The following is a 25,402-nucleotide window of genomic DNA, read 5'->3' on the forward strand; positions in this document are numbered from 1 at the left end:
TAAAAGCATCTCGAGAAGGAGAGCGGACCTTCCCCACCCTCAACTGTACCAGGGGATTTGGGGTGGGGATTGTGACTTACCTATTGTAGTGTGTTTTTCATGGTATCTATCTGTCTAATCGTTATAAATGTAATTTTATCGTGAACGTCACGAATATTTTCAAATAATTGGCATCCATTATTGGATATTTTTACGGGTAACTGTCTGTTTCAAAATACGCTTTTTATCTGGCCAAATTCGCGGTCTCTTAGCATCAGTAAGGTTAATAGTATATTTAAAAAAGTAAATAAATAAGAAATCACTATCGTTTTGTTCGATATGGATGTTTGATGAAGCAGACTACTTTGCCAGTTATAAAGCTAATGTAAGAACAACATATAGAAATGTGTTTCATTAGGAATTCTTAAAACTAATAATAAGTATTTTTTTAAAAATTTGTTGTTTCCAGAATCATTGTCTTAGGCATAAAATCTTAGCCCATTGTATGATTAACTTGTTGGAATATATTGTGTAATCCTTAGATAATCAGTTAAATAATATTTGCTAACTGAAATTAAGTAACAGACACATAAATTCTATTAATGTAGGCTATAAGAAGAATTGTCATTTAGTTATAAGTATTTACAGAATCGGTCTAAAACATCAATACTCATCATAAATTACATGTTTTCGAAGAAAATTTACAACTTTAATACATTTATGGGTGCTTCGGTCAGATTTAGATTTAACTGTTTGGTAGGATTCACTTCCTTTCACCTCAGTATACTTGCATATTATATATTTTAATTACTGAAATAAAAATTTAGTAATGCAAGTTAATACAGGGTAATTTCATTCAATCAATGATATTATTAACACTCTCTGGACTCAACAATCAATCATATTATATGAGTTTGAAACTTACTTTAAAGTTGGATAAAGTTTTGTTTCAGGACTTCTCTAATATGTATCTTGTTCTGTAGTATATATTTTATGTTCTTCACAAAGAACCAGAGAAAGAAAATAAATGTTACACCGAAAAAACTATTAATCTCATATTTCAGATACCATCAGTAGTCTCAGTTGATTCTTGTTGTTACTCATAATAATCACGTGGCCACAATCCAAACTTGTCCAAATGAGACTCAGGTACAAATGACTCAAGCTTTATCGAAACATTTACACTACGTTAGATAACTTGTACTTGTACGTTATTGGAGTCCACTTTACTCTGGACATAAAAGGGAGTTTGCAGTAACGTTTCAAATGTGGGCGTAGAATGTTCGTTATTTTGTGAAACTGTTTGATGCATAATAACGCAATTTAACTTTTGCGGTTGTCATCCAATATGTGAAACATTACTTTGCAACTGTTTTATTCAGCTACTTGAGTTTTAAAGCTGTGATTTGAAGATGGCTTTTTATTAAGACATAATTACTTATCTACATACTTATGTGCTTACGCCTGTTATACCCCACAGAAGAACAAAGGTCGCCCATCAGCATTCTTCATTAAAATCTGTCCTGAGAACTTTTTCCTGTTCCTATTCATCCTTTTTATGTATGATTCCAATTCCTGACTCGGTGTGTTCTTTGGCCTTCCGCCTCTCATTTTCCCTTCAGAATTCCAAGTTAGTGCTCGCCTCATGATGTAGTTTGGTGATTTCCTCAATCTGTGTCTTATCCATTTCCAGCGTCTTTTCCTAATTTCCTTATCAGCTGGAAGCTGGCTTGTTCTCTCCCACAGTAAGTTGTTACTGATGGTATATGGTTGACGGACAATTAATATCTTGTGTAGTCAATTGTTTATAAATACTTGTACTTTGGTGACGATGGTTGTGGTAGTTCTCCACGTTTCATCTCGGTACGGCAGGACTGTTTTTACGTTCGTATTGAAGATTGTGACTTTGATGTTGGTTTATAGACGGTTGTTTTGAGTTCCATGTGTTCTTCAACTTTTGTCATGTGTCCCCTGGTCTGTCGATTCTTGCCTTTATGTCTACATCAGATCCTTTTTGTTCATCGATGATGCTGCCCAGATACGTGAAATTTTCCACCTCTTCCAGAGTTTCTCCATCAATTGTGATTGGGTTGGTTGGTGTTCTGTGTGTTGTATTTGGGGATGTTGGTTTTTCGGTTGTGTATGTTGAGGCCTACTGTTGCATAGGCTGCTGCTACACTAGTTGTGTTGACCTGCATTTTTTGGTGTGTATGGGATGGGATAGAGGAGCTAGTTCATCTGCGAAGTCCAAATCTTCTAATTGATTCTGAGCTGTCCATTGTATTCCATGTTTTCTCTGAGTTATAGAGGTCATCACAATGTAGTCAACCTGTTACTTTCCCACTCTTGATTTGTCTGACTGCAATGCTGATTTCTTCGATCGTTGGTGGAGTGACAACTATAAGACGGTCTGTATGTGCTGCTTCGATGTCCGGTGGGTTCTATGTGACTGGTTTATTCAAAAGTTTTGCGAATTACTCTACCCAACTATTCCTCTGTTCTTGAACCTTAGTGATCAACTTGCCGTATTTATCCTTGACTCGTCTTGCTGGTTTACAATATTTTTACGCTAGCTTCTATATTGCGTCCTATTTCCTTCTCTTTCAGCGTTTTCCGCTGTCATCGCTAGATTTCCCACTTTTCTCTGCTTGTTAGCTCTGATGCCTCTCTTCACTTTGCTGTTTGCTTTTATAGATGAGTCTGGATTAGATGTCTATTGGTATATCTATGTCACGGGACTTGAGTAGAGGTGAATATTTAGTTACTATGTCTCCTTCAATTCCTTAAAGCTGATTTGTTTTTTTTCAATAAAAATGTCCAAGTTAAACGTTGTGTGGTTATTTATCTGACAATTAGATCCAGCAACTACAAAACCTCAAGTATACCTAAGCTCCTACTTGTGATGCTCAAGGTATGTGAGGAAAGTATTTGAAGCTTTAACGTACCGAACTGGATTTCAGTCAGTTTTCGTTCGTTCTTCTAAATTCATATAATACTTTATAATTCGTATAATCTTTTAATGAATTCATTTCAAAATAATTTGGTTTGAAAGGGTAGTTAGTATAACCAGTGTTTGCACAGTTAAATCGTTGCTTTTTAGTTTACATTTGACACGTTTACGTTTAATTCAAACAGTTTCCTAAATTTTGGTTTTCTGATTAAAGTTATTTATCTGTTAGTTATGGGAATTATGAATAATTTAAAACTTTCTATCCACCTTCTGGATTTTCGATTGATCTGTTAATTTTTGCTGATTAAAACATCTAGGTCAAACAGTCTTTTCACGTAGACCTAAAACAATGTACTTTGACGAGCGATTCTCACTGGTGCAGAAGTAAGTTTAAAGAAAGCCAAGGGCCACCAAAACAGGACATGAGATGAATCTGTGAAGTGATTGAGCGATATTTGTAAATACAAGTCAGTAGGTTGAGGTCTACGAGATAGCTGGGATCAGCGGTTGGTGACGTTGGCGACTAAGAGTCATTCACAATAATTTAGATACATTCACTTCTTATCTTGTTGTCGATTTTGAATTCCGGTATTTATTCAAACATACGTTTTTATAAGCAAAGATGGATAGTGGCTAGCAGTGGAATCCAGGACGCGCGTTTCGTCCTGTTTGGGACTCGTCAGCTGGATGTACCTGCATCTCAGAGTTGATGTTCACTCTGGGACTCGAACTCAGTACCGTTCGCTTCAGGACTCAGTAGCTAAGTGGATAACGCGATGGCGTTTGAGGTGAACGGTACTGAGTTCGAGTCCCAGAGTGAACATCAACTCTGAGATGCAGGTACATCCAGCTGACGAGTCCCAAACAGGACGAAACGCGCGTCCTGGATTCCACTGCTTAGCCACTATCCATCTTTGCTTGTAATGCTTGTAAATTAAGGCAATATCGAGGCATACGCACAGTATGCACATATGCCAATAAGAGACTGATCAATTTCAGTCCAAAAACATCAATGGGAAGATTCAAGTAAAACAATATCAAGTGAATACGTTTTTATTCTGTTTTCAAGTCATATTCTCAATGTTTAATCTTTCTCATTATCATTCTTGATATATTGTTATTTCGGTTATGTCGGTGCTCTTTCATGTAAATTCATCTCATTGTGCTAATGAAATGCGTCAACCTGGGCTTAACGTATATATGCTCCAGGCTCCATATTGATTATGACTGACTGTCTTTGTACACAGATATATGTACATAAATAATAAAATTATGCCTGCATGAACATATGATTGTATATTTATATCTCTTCTATTTATTGACCGTTATTAATTTTACATTATAAATAAATCATATGATATTTAAATTAAAGAGGTTTCTAAGCTTAAGATAAACACTGCTACTATTATTATTAGTTAACCCGTTAATCGATTTATAAACTTGTATATATATACATATATATATTTTAGAGTTTACTCCTTGGAGACATTAAAATTATGTTATCAGATACCTGCTCATGACAATGAAATTCTATCGTTGAATTTCTTTCAATCATATTCAGGTAAGTTGTCATTTAGAATTTTTTCTTTTTCTAAATTGTTTGGTATCTACCTAAATGATACTGTTCCCTTGAATAGGTTCTTCTTTTTGTTTTGTCTTTCTGATATGATTCTAAGTAAAACTTGAAAGTTTTGTAAATATCTATTTATCAGTGAATTGTTTATCTACCACTCATTTGTCCTATTATTTTTCATTTTTATGTATTGTAACTAATAAAAATTATTTGTTATCGTTGCAACTAGTTGTTGGCGATGCTAGATCCACAAAAATCACTTGCTAAACCTCCCATATTTGTAATTTTATTTTGGAAATTTCAGTTTCTCATTTTCGCAACAAAAACGCCCACTTTTACCTTCAGTTTGTATTTTCTATTTGGATAGACCTCAAATATCATTGGTTCGTTTCCTCTTCTAGTACGCTATTTCGGACGTTTTCCTAGGTCATTTTTATACTGTATATATACACATGAGTTGTGTGCTTCTCCGTTCGTGCTTCCGACTACTTGTGGGATAGTTTATCTTCTTCTTTTTCTGACTTTCGTTCCACTCGCGAGTTTAGGTGATAAGTTAATCTCTTCAAACGTAACATTAGTTCACAAAGATAAACAATATTTCACTTTTCATTAGTATAGTGACTTATTTGTTCTGTAGATGAATTTCTGCAGTAACATAGTATTTGAAAAACCAGTAATAAATAATTACTTTCAGCTAAACTTAGCATTTCATTACTATTGACCTATTGAATATGATAAGATAAATGGCAAATGAATTGCCTGTTTTCAGACCATTGCATTGTTTACCCTTTCCTTTCTTAGTATCTACATGCTTCGATATTATTGTGTAGTTTTTTTTCTCGCCAAATGGTTCTTTCTCTTTTTTCAGTTCCTCAACTTTTATTGTTATGCTCTGCATCACGTGATCGTATGATTCATATATTTGATCCGAATAAAGAATATTCTCGTGTACAAACAATATCTGATCATTCGGGTGCTATATTTTCTGCAAAAATCATTGAAACAGATGATGGTGAAATTCGTTTAATCTCTTGTGGTATGGATAAATCATTATTATTTAGAATACTTGAAGTAAGTGTACTTACATATTTATGCATTATAGTGGTGAAATGTAATTACATTAAAATGTCTAAATAAAGTCAATTTAAATTTGTTTTCCCAACCGTTGGTAATGTATTTCTGTTGTATGATGAATTCCATTACAAATTTATAATTGGATTTAAAAAACATTTGAGGTTGATATGACTACAGCTTTACAATTTCATTCAGTAGAAGAAAAACTGGGTTTTTTCCGCGTAAATTAAAACGGGATATTTTATATTTTGTGAAATAATAGTAAATGCTATAATTTACTTTCTAAGTACATATTTATCTAATCTACATTAAGTTATATCTGTTGTATTATATAGGCTTATATTACTTCTCAATTAATTAATTCAATGTGTAGGTGGAGCAAGATTCGAACTTGCTATTTTTGATGTTCACTTGTGTTCACTTCATTCATTCTGTATGTTCTACTAAATTTTAATTAATATACATTTAGTGTACAGTAAAAAAAGAACAACTAAGGGGATCTTTTTAGTGAATAACATAATTCTACCTGAATATGATAAAATGTATAACATAATTGGTTATGGAAGTAGTGTTATTCAGACTATTATTATTTGATCTTTCATTTATTTTGAACTTATTTTCTAAATCAAAGCCTGATGAATCTGGTCAAACAGCACATTTCGCACTTGAACACCATCTAGTTGGACGTCATTCCCAATTAGATGCTGCTATTACACCAATGTTACCTAGTTCAATAGAAAGTCGAATGAATTCCACTAGTCGTAAACGTTATCTAGCTGTTGCATGTCAAGATAGAAGGTTACGAATTTATAATGTTGTCACTGCACGTCCTGTACGATGTTATCGTGGAAGTTATACTGAAGATGGTTTTCTAGTTCGTTGTTCAATTGACCCAACTGGATCGCTGATTGCAACTTCAGGTAAATTTTTTCAAGAGCATGTTCGTTTAAACTAACTTTTTTTCATTCCAGGATTTTTTCGGTACATATATTGTTCCAAATGTTTGCGTTTGGTGAAACGAAAAAGATCATTTTAACTTTCTATGTTAAACAGGTTTTGAAGATTATCATATTTATTTCACAAGAAATGAGGTTTTAAATTGTTAGTCTGAGCCTAACATATTATTCTCTTTCTCATTTAACAATAATGGATCGTCGCAGCAGCTGAAGACTTTTGTACATTCTTAAATTTAAACTTCCATTCTTCAATTTTGTCGTGATAGAGTCTAAAGAATCTTTTTCAAACTGTACTATCCTTGGGTGTTACTTCAACTGTTTTCAATTACCGGCTGACGAATAAATTTTACTAGCTTGGATGAGTGGTGATAAATATTTAACTGGTTTTTATTTTTGGTATTACGACATCAGATTAATCCATAGATTGTTTGTGGTAATACTCAAAGCTGATTATATTTCAAGATGAAGGTAACAGTTTGTTTCTAAATCCGAGGGTTCCTAAGTTTAGCATTAAGAACCTCATTTATTTGTAGTACAAGAAAGACTGTTCATTGATTGTTCGGTTCCTATTATTTTTTTTTTACTTTGGATGTATTCATAGTGAAAATAAAAATAGTATATTTACGCTTACAAATAAATCATCGCTAACTAAAAATTATCTTCAAACTATACGATGCCCACACAAAAAGTACTTAGTATTCATAATATTTGCATACTAAAGGGTGACTAGTTTTTTTTAATGGATTTCTCAAGGTTCAAATAAAAAACGTTGATTATTAATGCCAGACAAATTCAGAATGACACAGTAAATTCACATTAATATCGTTGGACTCTAGTCGTGGTATATCATTAATTGACTGTCTATGCATACACTAGTAAAACTTTGAATACAAATTAAGTTTATCGCACTAACGGAAGACCTTGAGTTCTGTTTCATATGATTCCGATCGAATGTATTGTCAAGAAATCTTGAACTAACTTGATTCATTTGCCAATTACCCGGTATGAGGCACACTTTAAGTTTGAAAGCTAATGGAACCTCCTGGTGTCCCGAACCGAAACAAGTCGACAGGAGTTCGAACCTGGGACTTAGTGACCAAACGTCGAACGCCTTGGATAGTAAGCCATCATCGTTCTTGAGCTATAATGAAATCGATATTCAGTGTTCTGGTAATATTCATTAACCTAACTAATATCGGTTCATGGTTCAAACATGCATGTATGTTCGTTAACTGTGGTCAATTTTCAAAGGTGATGTTATATTTATACTTGTATTGATAATCATTTTCCCTTACGTATATTTAATCAATATAATTAATTATTGCATCTTACTTCCACTTAATTTTATTATTATTTAAATTGTAGGTTCAGATAAACAGTTGAATTTGTTTCATTTACTCACGGGTGAATCAATTGCTACATTATACGGTCATTCAGAATTGTGTTTAGGCTTAAAATTTCTACCTAATCTACGTTATTTAATATCGGTTAGTGCTGATAGTTGTATATTTGTTTGGCGTTTATCAACAAATTTAGCACAATATTTACATGAACGTATCACTACATCAAGTATGTTGAAAAATATATTAGGCAATTCGATTAGTTATCCTCAATTAGACGGAATTCCATTAGAAATAACAAATGCAAGACTAAAAACTAGTAGAGGAGATAATAATGGTTTGTTTAATATTAATCGTTCCGATTATTATCATATTCGTAATGATGATAATGATAATATTGATGTTGATACAAATCGAAATATAACATCTCGAAAATATACTAGTAAACACAGCAACAGTAATAATAATAGTGATGATGTTCTAAATGATTGTAACAGTATGTTATACAACAGTGAAATGAATGAATATGAGAATGATGTTGACGATGATAATGATCTCGATAACTATGATGATGATGATGATGACGATGTAACATCATTTAGTCAAACAATGCCTCCATCTGAATGGAGTGAATCACTTGCAGAATATGATAAAATTGAAAACTTGGATAATGATGATGAGAATGCCGATGATGATATTGGTGGTGGTAATGCTGACGATGATGATAATCGTGGTGAAGATAGTGAATTTGATGCGTTTCCTTTAGATGATGTATTATCAGTTAATGTTACAAATCCTATTACTATCCAAATGAATCATTTGATGAATAAGCATATTGTAACGAAACATAAATCTATTGTCGAGTAAGTAATTTGTCATTAATTTCTTTGACTATTATTTTGAATCGCTTTTATTGTATTCTTTTTCTTCTAGAATAAAGTACTTTTTGATCGGATCAGTACTAAAAAGCCGTCAAATTACTAGTTTTGTGATCGAAAAGTAACTTGACGGACTGATATCGTATCTTGTTTTAGCAGCTTCAGATTTTTACCAGTTGATTCCTCTCCTAATCCCAATATGCGTAACAACTGGTCAACTCACTCGTTCCCTGTGTAACTGACATACTATCTCTATTTAACACTCTAAGCTTAACTTCTACGGTAATCAATTTATAATCGTACTGTTTCCTTCAACGGTGTTTAAAAGATACTTATATTGGTTTACTGGTTAACCACTCAATTTTTAACCATTAGGTTACAATTTTCCAGTCTCATTCCAACTAATTCAGTTTAGGCAACAAAGAGAGAAAGTATCACTAGGACTCACACAAAAAGAATGTAGATCAAAGCCGATTACATATATTAATAGTGACTAATTGATTTAATTTTGAACAAGTCAACAACGTTAATTTATGAGTTTTAAGAATTAAAGAAAATCACTCTTTTATTACCAAGTACATAATAAAAAGTAAACAGACCTGAATCATATTTTTTCTCTTTGCACAATATTTAACCAGAAGTTTTTTCTAAAGCTCATCTTGTGAATCTAACAAGAAAATTTTAACCACTGAAATAAATATGACTTCCTGCCACAATACGCTGAAGGTTCTAAGCCAGTACCTCCCACCTTGTTTACCAGTGATACTTCCCAAGTGTGTAAAACTCTCCACTTCTCTCAGGACTTCTTCACCAAGTTTGGTTTAGTCGGTACTTTTTGCGCTGTATTTTATGATTTTGCTTCTATTTTAGTTCGTTAAAATATTTCATTTTTTCGTTTCTTTTTCTTACATTTTTTGCAGTGAGGACAATTCACCTAATTGGTGTAGCAATAATAAAAAAAATATTTTGTCTGCCAATCACTTGATTAAATCTCAAGTTTCCGCTACCACTGCTACTAATTGTAATAGTAGTAGTAGTACAGTTACAAATTCTGTCAATCAAAATAATAATGGCAGTAGTAGTAGTAATCGTAGTGGAGGAAAGAAGCCGGAATTCTATTTTAGTGTTAGCGCACTTCCGGCTTGGGCGCGCAGAAAGGTAATATAAATAGTGTTTATGATATTTTTTTCGAAGTATTATTAATATTTATCATCTAGGTACTGATGTTGTATGGACATACTTTTAAAGATTATTTGGGTTTTAGCAAAATAATCTAAATGAACATTCTATGTACCATGTTTTGAAAACAATTGATCTCGAGTTAGAGTTTTCCAACCCTCTGTATCCGCTAATCTGATGCAATCGCTGGATATTAGCTTCCGCTCTTTCAGCTTTATGGAAACAGCCTGTAACAAGCTGTGAACTTACAGCTATATAAGAGCACCTGAGGTGGAATGGGGAACTTATTGTAAACTTGGATTCTGATTTTTTTTCTCTCAAAATTTCCCTGAAATATAATGACAGAAGCAGCAAACGATATACCATACATGAATACCTAAAGCTGAAACCCCCATGTGGAGTCGTGATTGATCACACCTGAGAGGTCCAAAACTAGGATAAAACATTCGTCGGATACTGTTTAATTTCTAACCATTTTCTCAGTTGGTATCAATTCATTTTGAAAACTAACTTCTAATTAGTCATTCCAAGTCATTGAAAATTACTATATTATAACCCAGCGAGTTTGAAAATCTCCTTCTAGTTATAGCCACTAATCAATTTTTCTGTTTTTTTTTCAATTTATTCTTGAGACTGATATTGTAATAGATTAAATTTACAAACTATCATTCTGTTGCAACTACTTTAATGTTTTAAGTTCATATAAAATACATCATATGTGTGTGTGTGATTGCAAATATTCACTTTTTAGCGTATATATATGTGTAATCAGTATTATTTTTGCTATTCTAAATGTGAACGGTGGAATTGTCTTCGATTAAAACGTCATCTAAATATGAGATTAGAAACCCTAGTTAGCTTTTAACGAGTAATCCGTTCGCTAATTAAACGACCAGTTTACTGCCTAAGTGTTCTCCGTTCTACTTTATGGCTGTGGAATATGGTCTTTAGAAATAGATATTCGTAGATAATTAATACCCTATCGTAGGTGTTTTCGAGGCACTGCTCGTATACTTTTGGGCCATTGAGTTAGCAATTCTGAGGTTAGACATATAGTATTATGTAACTATAGCAAGCCAATTGACGAGATAGTGAATATTTGTCGAATAAAATGATAAAGAAATATAATACGTATACTCATCCATCGACTGCCTCAGAGTGCGATGATGGTTGGTTTAGAATTAGGTTAGAAGAAAATAGGGGTAACCAAACCAAGGCACTAGTCGATGGAGACATTGACCGTGTTGGTAAGTGGAGACTACCTGTTTGAAGTATGCGTGATTATCGTACTTAATGGTTAGAGACTTTGAATGGCACGGCAGTTTCATCCTATTGTAAGACTATTCGGCAGCTCGCATCCGTGACCCCAAAATTAGGACTCGAACTTAGTGCCTTCAGTTTGGCGCGCGAACGCTTAACCTCTAGACCACTGAGCCGGGATCCGACAGTGCTAATGTTAAACTCTAATCAGTGTATTTAGTTGTTGAACTCATTTAATTAGTGTATCTTTATATATATATATATATTTCGGCCCTTCATATTTTAATCTATTACCGTTTCATTCAATGTATATATCTTTAGCTGAGTCGTCGTGAATCAGTGACCATTGTCCCAACCTCTTTGACACAGGTGATAAACATATCTTTATGTTTCTTTTGCTTTGTGTTGTTCATTTCCATCTTGTGACATTTTAGCATTCTTCTTCTTTTGCATATGCGTGTATGCAACCAAACCCAGATCATTGTTACACATATTTAGATTGTTTATTTTTAATTTTGTAAGTAACTGAATGATATGATCTATGTTACATAGAGGCGTATAGTTTGTTGTTTTTCTGTATGGTCTCTGTTTTCATTTTTTTGTTTCTGGTAATTTAGCTGCATAATAATAATGCACTATATTAATCATGCTTACGATTAAATGCTGCATGTACGTATACAAACCAGCTCCTATTATCATCTTAATATTATTGTTGTTAGAAATCAAATAATTATTTTTTCTTTATAAAGTTCATTATGATTAGCAAATTATAAAAGCTTCACTTGTTACCATGGTTTCCTTCTATCCTTTTTAGTATTCATCTACACATTACATTCAGCATGAAAATCTCTGTTTTGCAAAATGTCTTTTTCATTCTGTATTCGTTATTGATGATTATTGAAATGTTATGATTGTTATCATTGTTTGTTTTAGTTTACAATAAATTCGATTGTGAAAATTAGAACAACACATATAAGCGAACAATTGTTTTCAATTAGATCGTCATCAGGCTTTACTCTAATATACATGAATATTTATACGAAAATTTTAAACCAATCAAGGCAATATGAGTCAATAATCACAATGAAATAGAATAAGTCACTACACATAATAGGTAAAAGTACAAGTTGATAGTACGAAGACAGGTGAACAGATAGTGGTAAGAATAATAAACTACAATAACAAAACTCTTATCAATAGTTAATCGTTGGAAATAGAAGGTCAAATAAACATGGGTAAATAGACTAGGAATAGTAATCACAAAACATTAAAATCATTACGTAATAAGATGTGTGTAAATAATTAGATAGTGAAGAATACAAAGAGGCGGATTAGTGACTTATTCTATTTCATTGTGATTATTGACTCATATTGCCTTGATTGGTTTAAAATTTTCGTATAAATATTCATGTATATTAGAGTAAAGCCTGATGACGATCTAATTGACAACAATTGTTCGCTTATATGTGTTGTTCTAATTTTCACAATGGGAATCTTTAATATTTTAAATTCGATTGTATTTATACTCGTATAATCATTGGTCATCCATTTCACCTCATTTTCAGCACAGATCATAACAAAGTGTAAATATATTGCTTGGTTAAGCAATATATTACTAACCCATAGTTTTGAAAGTTACCAATTAATTACGGGTTAATTTTATAATCATGTTTATCAATTTGTGTATTAACTTGATTACAACTTACACATATGACAAAATATTTTGTAGTTATTATTCGTTTTCCTAGATCTTTGTTGATTTAATTTTAAACTTTTTTCTCTCTCAAATTTGGTCTGTCTGTATAGTAGCTTCCTTTTATTATTTAGGTTTTGAATAGTGAATTTGATGTGAATGGATCGGATTCAGCTAGTCAAACCTCTGTAGTAAGTGGTCCAATATTGCCTGTATCGACTAGTGGTTCCTGTTCCCATGAAACAATACCTAACTATGTTTATCCATTGTCATCATCAGTCACAGCAACAAAGAAAAGATCAAAATATACTCGTGTTCGCGGCAAAACATCAATTGAAGACATTTGTGAAAAAGTTAGTCAGTTTAATAATGTTATTATTTCACTACATAATTATTTTTAGTAAATTTTTTTTATGATGAAAATCAATAAACAGTGCATTTCCATTAAATTTTGTTATTCTTGGTAACAGGGATTGGATAGAGTAAGTAATATATTCTTTTTGATTTTCTATACTGAAGTTTAACTTGTCCGAGGAATTCCTGAACCGTATATAAATTTAGATTGTAGGTTTGTAGCTGGGTGAACATTCAAAGCGCCTAGTACTAGAGCATGAGGCATTATGATACAATCCGGTTGCCCAAACCGAAGTATTTGGAGCGGGGTTTGAACGTGGGACTTAGTGGTTAAAAGTCGTACACCTGAATCATTAGGCCATCCCTTTACGGAGCGTTGTAAGGAGATATTTTGTGCTTGTAAAAATAGTTTGTCACTCGTTAACATCATTTTAACAAATAGTTTTATTGAAAGTATTGGCTAACAAATCTCTTATACGGTGGTACTACCGCTATTTCATTCGACTGAGTACTTCAATAAACAACAATTCACGCTCACACTGCTCTGTATTATTCTCTATTCCAGTTCGCCTAAAAATTAAAATGATGAATTAACACAGGAAAATATGTGTTGTTGTTAAATCTGATGACATAAGAGAAAATTTGTTGATATTTTTTTAGCATGACTTTGACAATCATCTACTAACAATAAAGTAACTAGAAAGCCAAATTAAAGTTTTCGCATGTGATATACAAATTCCAAAATGACTTATTTGACAGTTAATTTTTACCAGGTGATTTTAGAGAGATTGTCAAGAAATAAATCCTTTTTTCAACATAATCTAGTCTATTTATTTGCTAATAAGTTTCAAATTCTTTGTTATTCACTATTAAGAATCATAATTACGATCCAGTATAGTTTGTATTCTTGGAGTACATACAGTCGATTATAATAAACAGAGAAATTTTATTTGATCAACAAATGTCCTGATTTGAAAGTAACTTGTTTCCCTCGTGAAATTGAATACTTTTCAAAGTGGTAATTAACATGATAAATTTTAAATATTTGTATCATTTGATGCTATGAGTTCGAATTAGATGTTTTCAACAGAGTTTAATGGTCGCTAGCATCGGAATCTACGACTTGCGTCTCGTCCTGCTTGGAGCCCGTCAGGTGAATATGTTTGCACCTAGTGACAATATTCACAGCGAAACTTGGACTCAGTACCATTGACTCCAATCGCCTATCTCGTTATCTACTTAGTTACTGAGTCTAGATAGCCAATAGCTTGTGCAACAGACATGAATTTCTAACTCATTTCCCAAAATTTTTTCTTCCTGTTGTTGATATTAAGGATTGTAATTGATCAGTCTTTTTCAACATATGTGCAATCTTAACAGATTGCTTTGATACTATTATTAAGTCTAAGTGATTTTTAAGCAGAGCTCTTTAGTAGCTGGGATTAATATATAGTACACGCATATGCCAATAGAGAATAATATATTCCAATTCATAACACCAACAACTCATACAAGTAAATCAAAAATTGATGCATTTTATTGTGAATTACTTTTACCACCATGTATACTTGTTTGATTAAACTATCAAGAACTATTTGATTATTTGAAAATTTTTATCATACATAAGGATGTAGTGAAAAATCATAATATATTTACAATGACCTAATGAGTAAAAAATTGAATTTCTCACGTTTCGTGACTTAGTGTAGGTCACTTCTTCATAGAACAAATAAATAGTCGAGTTGAATTAACACTAAAAAATACATAGTACAACCAAAATAAGCTTAATCAGGTCGCTTCAACACAGAATTTTGTCTGTATATTAGATTGTGTCGATTGTGACACCTTTATTAGAGAGTTATCTTATGAAACTTTGACTTGAACCAAGGAACATCCACACTACACAAAAAGACCTAATAATCGAATAGAACTTTAGAAGCTCCAAATAAACCGTCAATAGTGGTACATATTTTTCTTTAATAATCAATAAATTGGTATGTAAAATATCAAAAGGTTTTTCCTACTATAAAGAAAGTCGTTGAAGCTTTTCGTTTATTGCTAAACTCTACTGAGCTCAATAGAAAATAGAAAACTTGGACTATTTATCCAAACAGCTCTATTTACTTCTATTCACACCTCATACCGTTACACAAACATAGAATTTTAACCCTACTTCTTGACATTACAAATACCGCATTTTTCACACCCACTAACATACAAGTACACAAGCATGTCTTACATAGGATCACCTTGACCGAGTTACATGGAATTGAGTTGATCAGGTTTATTGTGATTGTACTACTTATTTTGCTTTGTTCTTTTGTACTATTTAAACTTGTGTTAGTCTAATTCGATTAGTTATTTATTCTCTGAAGAAACGACTTACACTGAGCTATAAAGCATTTAAAATTCACTTTACAACTCATTAGAATTTTACAAATATAACACAATATTACATTGATATCCAATTCAGTGATTTGAACTGGTCAAGTCAAACATTGGTATTGATATTCACACAATATTATTTATTCTAATATATATATATATATATATATATATATATATATATTCAACAATCATATCAAACATATTTGGGATTAAAATATCATCTGAATTGTCAATGATGATTAATTTGTATTTCTCAATATTCTAAGTAACTGTTTCAGATGATTAGGAAATTTCATGAAATAATGTTGATGATGACAGTTTGTAGTTTAAATGGATACCTTTAATGATTTTGTGTTACTTTATGCTGAATGATTTAAATTTTTGTTCTAAATAATGTTATTAGTAAGTAGTATATAAAGTAACAGTGAGTTTATGGATTAATTTTTTGAAATTAGGCTTGCCAACGTAGTGATTGTAACACAGAATCATTGTATTGTGGTTAATATCTATTAGACAATAATCAGTGTATTTCCTTTACTCTTATATTATTATCGTAAATGTCATCTTCCAATTTTATTTTCTCAAGAAAATTTTTCTATTTTTATGCACATTTTCTTTTACTAAAAGGATATATTAACACCAGTGTCTAGTACTACCACTACTACTGTTGTATCATTATCTGTTTCCCAATCGACAATCTCAACCAATAACCATAATCATACATTTCATTCACAAATGTCTCGATCAGAATACAACACTAGAGAATATTTTAATTTTAATCAGAATGATGAAATCAATTCTAACGAACAAATAATTCATGAAAGAAAAAACAATTGGTTTACACGTGCTGTTTCTGCTCCGGATACACCTCGTTCTTGGAAAAAAGATGTTTATAGCGTAGATAACAAACGAAATATGATAACAACAACACCAGTGACATCAGGAACAACGACTACTACAACTATAAGAACACGGAAGATAATTGACAGTTCTGTAAAAAAACTTCATCCTACTCAAAAGACTGTGGAAACATCTTTCATCAATCGAGTCGCTGCTCAAAATAGACCTAAGGATTTGGTTAGTTCTTAAACGAATATTTGATTTTACGTGTAGTGATGTAGGATTGTTGTGTATATAATTGATTTTTTCACTACTTATATAAAGTAAATACTAAAAATAACAGTAAAACTACATAAGAACTGGATCCCCGGCAGGCGATCTATAATCAAACATGGCTCATTTACTCAAAATAAAGATCACTGTTTATTAGCGATATTTTTGTTTTCAGAAATTTCGAACTCAATTTGTAAGTGATAATAATGAGAGTCTAAACTTTAAAGTCTCTCTCATTCTTTTTCAATTCAATTAGTGAATTGTAATTCTAAAAAATAAATATAGGAAACATGCATCGATTTTATTTTATCATAGAAATATTCGATTATATTCTTATTTATATAGTATTATGTAACAGTCTAAAGGTCAACGAAGTTAGTGTTCACACATTAATAAATAATTGGTTCCGCCTAGTAAATATTTTTATAAAAATGGAGGCAATATTACAACAAGTATTGGCAACAGCCATTCATATGCATTGTCAACAAAACCGGCTGTTAGTCATCTATGGTTAAATTCTAATAGATTACTTCCTTTTGCTTATGATGTTGTCTAGGAGGATAAACAATGCTGTACAGTTGAACCGCTCAACTCAAATAATACATCTTCATTAAGATCATCCTCCCAAGCTACTAATTTTCCCCACTATCTTAAGGATAACCTTTTTTCACGAAAACATTACTTAACTGTTTCTTACTCTTGTTTAGTCACTTCTGTCGAGCATTGTTTTTTAAGTATGATGAGGTGATCTCACCATATCAATATTTATAATTAATTGAAAAACTGTGAAAACTAAAGTTTTATTGTATTCTGTATAAGGTATGATAAAAACTTTAGGAACAAGTGCTTGATGTTTAATGTTGTCAATTTTCACATATTGTACTTCGACTAACGTTGTCAAAATCACTTGCGCTCATATAGAAAGTGTAGCTTTAAGCTGACGACATAAATCTCTACCTGATCATTGAGTTCTAATTTCCCAGAGGGTTGTTCACTCTATTTCATATTAAAACAGTTTTATCAAACAACTTAAATCATGTTCATATCGATTAGATCAATTGTAAAGTATTCAAAAATAGGCTAACTTTTCTTTTATTGTCTCTCTTTTTTCATCTGTATTCAGGCTTTAGAACAATTCACACCACCAACACATACCTATGAAGTTTGTGCTAATCGACTAATAATGAATGAGTCGATTACTGGTGGAGATTGTCCGAACGCATTGCCATTATTTAACAGACCTAAAAATAAATCATCTCAACAACGATCTTATTCGGCTACGCAACTAATTCCTTCAAGGTATGAGATTATGTTGTTTTTTTATCAAGTAAGAATATTCTCAAAAAAAGTTAACACTCAGATTCACCATTCATAAGTACATTGATTCAGCTTCAATTTGTTCGATTTTATCAAACAGAAAATACAAAATCACAGCCAATAACAAACGGGAATATTTGTCAAAATTGATAGAGAATGAGTAAAACATAGCTGTCAATATAACCATTTACACTCAATCTCATTAGAATGTATTCTACTAACATTGATAGTTAAATCAAATCAGCAGAAAGTATTGGTTATTCTGTGTTTTATTTTCGTTGGCGTTCAGTCTGTTAGATTCTTGTAGAACCTCCGAAAAATCTGTTTCATCTACAGACAAATGCACTTAGCTCAATTGTAGTCAGTGACGTTGTTATCGATATAACTCATTTATGATTGACTCCTTGTATTGTTGAATCGAGTTTACACTTAGGTAATTTACGAATAATCAATGTTTGAACGAAACAGTATACGGCACTTTCCTATGGTTGACTAACTTAACCGATACTATACTAGTTTCAGTTAAAAATGAAGTGTAATCGAACCAGTGGTAAAAAGAATGAGGTACATGCTACAGAATCACTGCGATTTATCCTTGAACAGCACTAGATGTATGAAATTTACACTTTTTTGGAGCTTTATTCACACAGGTTTATATTTGATACAGACGATTGTGAATGTTCTTTCTTAAATTTCTAATTTATTGTTTAAAGTAGTTTTCCATTTGTTCTTTATATTTTATGTAATATTTTTTCAAGAATTGATTACTTTTGTACACTCTGAATTCATCTTGTTCAACAACAAATGGGAATAAATAAGATATCTTGACTGATCTGAATCTTCTTACTGATATAACCGAATGACTTGTTTTGATAATAAAGAATGGATTGATTAGCACAAGTCTGAACTGCATAAATATTAGAAAATTACATCTGGTCTGTGATCGAGATTAGTTATTTAGGTAAAGTTCTATGTATATTTTTAACTAACCTAAATTATAACGATGAATCTCGTCAAATGATTTATGCTGATTGGTCCAATAGCATCATAAATTACCCAGTAGAATTATATGCACCACGTAGTAGCATCAATCAAAGTTTACTTGAATACATCTATTACATGTAGACAACTGACAGCTAAATAAATTACAAACCTTTACTGGCTTATGATACTTTTCACTGTTGTTACTTCTAATTATCCAGAATTTTATCATTTTTATTTTTGAACAAATTATTAAAGTTTCTTTTAACATTTGGACTTAACTACCTCTCATTTGTTTTATTGAGTGAACAACTCAGTTTCCAACTTTTCTGGCTTAGAAACATTACTTTTAGTTCTCTTCTTGTATTCACACAGCTTTGTTCTTTTTCCACAGTACCTCCGTTGATTGTTTCCTTTTCATTACATCTTCTCTCTTATCCATTTTATTTTTCCGCTGCTGTATTTCATAATATTTAACACCACCTTTTACTAAGCGGTAATAACCTTTTTCCAGCCTAATTAGGTTTAATTGCTTTAAATGTCATACAGTGCATGGATATCTTGCTACAATGACCATTGTTTCGTGTCTATATATAGAAAGCAATAGTTTTTTACATTGTCTATAATCCTATGATACTTATCATCTGAACTATATTGCAATCAATTATAATTGAAGGCTTTTCTAATTCACTAATGCATAATCATAACGATGCGTAAATATTGCAAGTTAACGTTATACAACAAAGAGATGTAAAGGATCTGTGGTTTTTATTTTGATCTTTACCTACATTCTTGATTATTCAGTGTTTATTAATATAAATCATCATTGAATATCCCGACGGATCTATTTTAAATATTTGATTTACTCAAATTATGTACCTGATGAATAAAGAATATTGGAAAACTCGAGAATACTGTCCAGCTTATCAGATTACTTGGCAGTCTTTTCGTCTTGTTTTAGAATTCTGCAGCATTGTTTCACGTAGTATCAAGCTTTCAATGACCTGAATAGTCATAGCTGTCAGTCGTACTTTTTATTTAGTAAATAAACATATTAGGATTTCGCTATTTTTACCCAGTTTTCCGGGACATTTATTAGTGAAATTATTGGTTAATTTATATAATTTCATCATTTGCAGTCACGTACTTCGTGTATATATATGGTGGGGGTTAGTGAGTACAATTTTAATTTAATTCAAGTTTATTCGGTCAGTTTATTGTTGACTGATTCATTACTCTTGTTAATTTAATTAATTTGCTTTTCACTTATGAAAATCGGTCTCTTTGAAGTAAAAGATGTTTGATGATGGTTTTCTGCTTTCAGTCATCTTTTTCTTTAGAGGATTATTCAAGTTCGGTGACAACATTGCGTTTTCTAAACAGTAGATATTTATCTGTTCATAATTTATAGTTCCGTTGATTAATCGAAGTTTTCATTCTCTAATCAGTTTAAATGTACGTAATAATATCTTATCTTCACAAACCACATCATTTGTCAGTTTAACTTTTCTAAGTTATTTCAAGTTTACTAGAAAGAAATAAAAAAGGAAAAAGGCTTTCTGTCTACATCTTAAACTTTTTGTGAGTAGATTGTGTAATTCTGGTGTGTGCTACTTATACGGACAGACATAAGTATTATATATCAGGAATCGGAAGTAAGATTCTTATGGACAGAAGAGTAGAATGAAAAGAGGAAGAAAAACAGAAAGCAATCAAAATGTCAACAGGAATGAAAAAACAATGGAGTTTTTTTGACACACTTTAAGGAAGATGAGTAGATGGTGTATTCGCTGTGTTGTTCTCATATTTTAAAAATACAATGTAGGATTTTTCATAATACAGTAAATTGATCTGCTCCAACCACGTCTTCGTTCATTACATAGCCATTGGAAGTTAGGAATACGGATACTTTCAAAGGTGAATTCCTTGACATATTGATGCCAGTCGAATAGTTATCATTGAAACTTACGGAGTATCGAAATACTATGGTTCCTTCATCTATTCACCACTTCCATTTTCACATATTTACGAATGACATAAAAAATTATCAAATTAAAGAAAAATTGATTAAGTTTCAATATCTGAACTGATTCGATTTTTAATTACCAAATGATACAGTCACTTTCCCATTATATTGAATCAAATAATGCCTGTAAATATATCTTAAGATTTCAATTTTTCTTATCCTATATTATCTAAATATCTTGTAGAAATAAAGTCAAACTTCAAGAACGACGTCATGTTCGATCTCGTGCCAGTTGGTTTCCTGTTAGGTATATTCTGATACTGATTGTTGGAATATGTGTTTGTGTGTTCATGCAGTAACCGCACATACATACATTAATATTACCAATTTAACTAACCTTATTTTATTGTTATTATCAATGGATTGGTTCACTATATTTTGGTTTATTTATAATTGATTTTACTACTACTAATAATAATAATGGGGAGTGATTTGTCAGTTGTGTATCCATCAATTTATAATTTATCTTTTTTAACTCGTAACCATCGAAATATTAAAATAACTCTATCTTGTAGTTCCAGAATACCATTAGATGTTTTTATCTTTGTGCTTCTGAATTATTATGTCTTTTTTCCTGAATTATTCAATACACAGTATAAATTTAGAATATGACATGACATCAGTCCATAGAGTCATTGATAGTTAGGCTGATTCGTGTTGGTTCGTTTGCACGATTATCATAACCAATGGTTGAAAATGTTAAGTGACATGGTCCAGGATAGATTGCATTGACGCACACATATTCACTCTGTCTTGCTTTAAATCTTGAGTTTTAAAACTATTCTATTCTTTTTATCCAATGAATTTCTTTCCAAATTAAATTGTCTGTATCTAATCGTTCCTACTACTGGTGATACTCTTCTTGTTTTTACTAATCTAGGACTTATTTCGAAATAATAAAAAACAATTTGTCGCTAAACACATCAATTGGTCATAAGACTTTGCGGTCACTCTATCAAATCGTTTAGATCAAACAACCCAGTTTCCTTATCAGATCCAGGGAAAGTATCCTCACAGAGTGTAGTCAACCGAGAAGTGAACCGCATACACACATACCAAAAAGCATTCAAGTTCATCTTATCCTCCACTCCATCTTTGGATCCTGGTTTCAGACTCTTGTGGGACCATTTGTGCATGTTATTGAGGCGTTCAAAACTAGGGTTAACTAACTACGCAGTATTCCTCAACTTTTTCATAAAGAAATCCACTTTGAAACTTAACATAAATTCCACAAATCAACTCAGCTACCTGAATACACTTTTAGAATGAATAAAAAAATTTTGATAGTTAACAATTTTATCGTATGTGTATTAGCTCCATTCAAACTGTACTATTGCAAACGTAAATATGATTTTGTTACAGAATAGTTGTTTATCTATAACTAATTATTTTATTGAATTATTCACTCATACTTATGTATCAAATAATGACTTAAAAAAGCGAACGATATATTTTTATAGTTTGTCTACTTTTTCCGTAATAATGGTGATAGACGGAAACTGTTGATTTGTTATAACAATAAACGTTTGTTTGATAAATAAGAATCTTTATGATAACTCACATTTTTCTGTTGTTTGACTAAATTAAATCAACTGTGATTTTATCATTTGTCGAAAGTGACACTCAGTTAATAATGAACGATATCCTATTTCTTATTCCTATCATTCTGAGTTACATAACTTAATCATTTCTCTTTTGTGTTCTCTCTCTTCTTATTATTCTTCGTATACTACTATACTTCTAACCAATCTACCTTCATTTTTATTTTCAGTGATGTGTCAATAAATGGAATTCATTAATTAACCATTGTCTCAATGTTTTAATTTATTTTTTTATTGTGATTTTTTCTGTTTTCATCTCTATAAGCTTAGTTTTTTTTTAAATTAGTTGTTTCAGTTATTTATACTGAAAAATTAACAAATAAAGAGAGGTTAATATCTTTCAAACTTTTCTTATTTCATTTCTCTTTCCTTTTTTTCACTTCGAAAACTTTTCTGTTCATTTTTCACTTGTTTGTTTTTTCATTTTTATTATAACGATTGAATCGAATACATCACATAGTTTCCCATATTTTGTCTAAATATAAATATTTTCCACATTTTTCCCTCCTAAATTACAGTTCTCCTAAACAACACAATCCTCCTCCTTCTACAATTGTTGATGATTCTGTCAATCTATATTCAACAAATAGTTTACATCATTTTCTTGATGACACAAATACAATTCATGCTTTGAATTACAATTATGGTGATCGTTGTCAACAGCGTAATCAGTCGAAGGATTTGCGTGCATCTGTAGGTTTTGTGTTACTTTTATTATTATTATTATTATTATTATTATTATTATTATTATTATTATTATTATTATTATTAACAAAGATTAGTGAATTTTGGTTAGTTATGTCCCCTATCTGTTTTGTTAAATGATGAGCTCAATACTGTTAGTGATTATCAAAATGATTTATTTGGATATGATTATGTGATAAATACTGGTCATATGGCCGACATGTCATTGAATATACTACCAGTCTAAACATTTTGAACAGTTCATTGTAGAATAATTAGTGTTTTAATCTATTTGTGATGTATAGAGGTGTAAAACGGAATAAATGCGATTAAATATTACGTATGGCTATACAATACAAATATTAAATCTTCGACAGTTAAATCAATTATTTCGAACCATTTTTCATGTTTTGTTTTGGTTCAAAGAATCATGTATTTCATATGTAGCTGTTTTAGTAAGCATGAGGTTAAACTAAGCACGCGAATACTTGTATTTGGTTATTGTATTTTTTATTTTTAATATTCCACTCTAGTTTTTACCGTTTAATTTCAAACAATGAAATATTGAAAAGTAGCATACATCTTATATGTGTTTTTTTTTATATATTCAACTACTAAATAACGACGATATTTGAGAAAAGGTGTGTATACAATGTCGCTAGACCAAAATAGATGGTTATATAGACGGTTTTTTACTAGGACTTAACAAAATTATGTATTCATATTTGTGATACTTATTTTGTATATAATGGAAAATAAATTTTTTCAACATTTCTAGTTCCTCTGTTTTTTTTTCTTTTTTTCAATATTCTTCACTAACTTAGGTGGATATAACTTCAAAGGCTTTATTGATGTCATCAATATCATCATCAAATTATCATGGCAAGTTTTTTTTATTTTGAGCAGTTAAATAAATAATAAACACTGATTTGATGTGTAGGTGTATGCAAATAAATAGATGTTGCGCACGCCATCTTAAAACCGATTGGTCAAATTCTAAAGTTATATAATATTAAATTCTGCAAAACTTACTATACATTTATAAGTATAGGGTCGTGGAAATTAATGAGTTTCATTGAAGTCATGAAACGACCTAATTTAGACCACCCTTGAAAACCTGGCTGCACGGAACGGTTGTTTCATTTAAGTATGGAATTACTTGGCAATGGGCATCCACGATTCCCCGCACAAGAATCGAATCCAGTACCTCCCGTTTCGTGCGCGAACACCTTACCGCTAGACCATTGAACCAGAATCCGGTGATGTTAATATCTAACTTCAATCAATCCAGGATATTGCGCAAACATTTATAGTTCTGGGAATTATTACTTACGTATGCCTATTACACTCGTGGAGGAGCAGAAGCCACCCACCAGCATTCTCCATCCAACGACAGTGTCACTTCTCTTTTAGACCTGACGTCTACTGTGTTTTAATTAACCGTTTTCCAACAGACCTGCCTAACTTGATAGACACATGTATTTCAGCCAACATGGCTCGATTGAGTTATCACGATATGCAATCCTGACAACCACATCAAGAAAGCAACTGCAATTGGTTATATGTATAATGTTGTATATTATTACAATATACAGTATACTGATATTTATTGTTTAGCTATGCTACACACATACACATGTTATAGATAACTTCCTTAAAAAGATAGTTCAGTTGTCCCTGATCTCAATTAGGTTTTTGTTATGCGTATTGATTTTTGTTTGTAAAAAATCTCTTTTCAATAACTCGAATCGGCACACATTTTAATCTGGTAAATGGACACATTTGAATGTATACTTCATTCATCGTTTTATTATCATGATAATTCTATTTTGTCCCTTCGTTCTTGATAAATAGCATTGATCATTTGATGTTTCGATTTTGGTTCTCAATTGTTATTGTAGATACTAGGTCACTTCATTAATGAATGTGATATTACGGTTAAATAAACTATTTTTGTGCATTTTTCGAGTTTTTGACAGACGAATTTATGCAATAAAAATTTAACTAGAACTGTACTTTGTGCTCTTGTTTATATAATAACAAAATATTTTTCAGT

The 25,402-nt window shown here is 31.4% G+C and overlaps 1 protein-coding gene across 1 annotated transcript in view; it reads left to right on the top strand.

The window, feature by feature from the left end:
* MS3_00006362 (uncharacterized protein) overlaps positions 1-25,402 on the top strand; it is an 88,807-nt gene that overhangs the window by 57,362 nt on the left and 6,043 nt on the right. Inside the window, exons 11-20 of the mRNA XM_051214490.1 lie at positions 4,399-4,490; positions 5,371-5,573; positions 6,208-6,496; positions 7,898-8,735; positions 9,671-9,908; positions 11,511-11,558; positions 13,017-13,235; positions 16,252-16,701; positions 17,861-23,355; positions 24,171-24,228. Of these exons, the coding sequence (XP_051067672.1) occupies positions 5,412-5,573; positions 6,208-6,496; positions 7,898-8,735; positions 9,671-9,908; positions 11,511-11,558; positions 13,017-13,235; positions 16,252-16,701; positions 17,861-18,112 (2,496 nt within the window). The 5' untranslated portion in view covers positions 4,399-4,490; positions 5,371-5,411 and the 3' untranslated portion in view covers positions 18,113-23,355; positions 24,171-24,228. The remainder of the gene's footprint in view (positions 1-4,398; positions 4,491-5,370; positions 5,574-6,207; positions 6,497-7,897; positions 8,736-9,670; positions 9,909-11,510; positions 11,559-13,016; positions 13,236-16,251; positions 16,702-17,860; positions 23,356-24,170; positions 24,229-25,402) is intronic.

This window comes from Schistosoma haematobium, chromosome 2 (assembly GCF_000699445.3).
Source record: "Schistosoma haematobium chromosome 2, whole genome shotgun sequence".
NCBI classification, from domain to species: domain Eukaryota; kingdom Metazoa; phylum Platyhelminthes; class Trematoda; order Strigeidida; family Schistosomatidae; genus Schistosoma; species Schistosoma haematobium.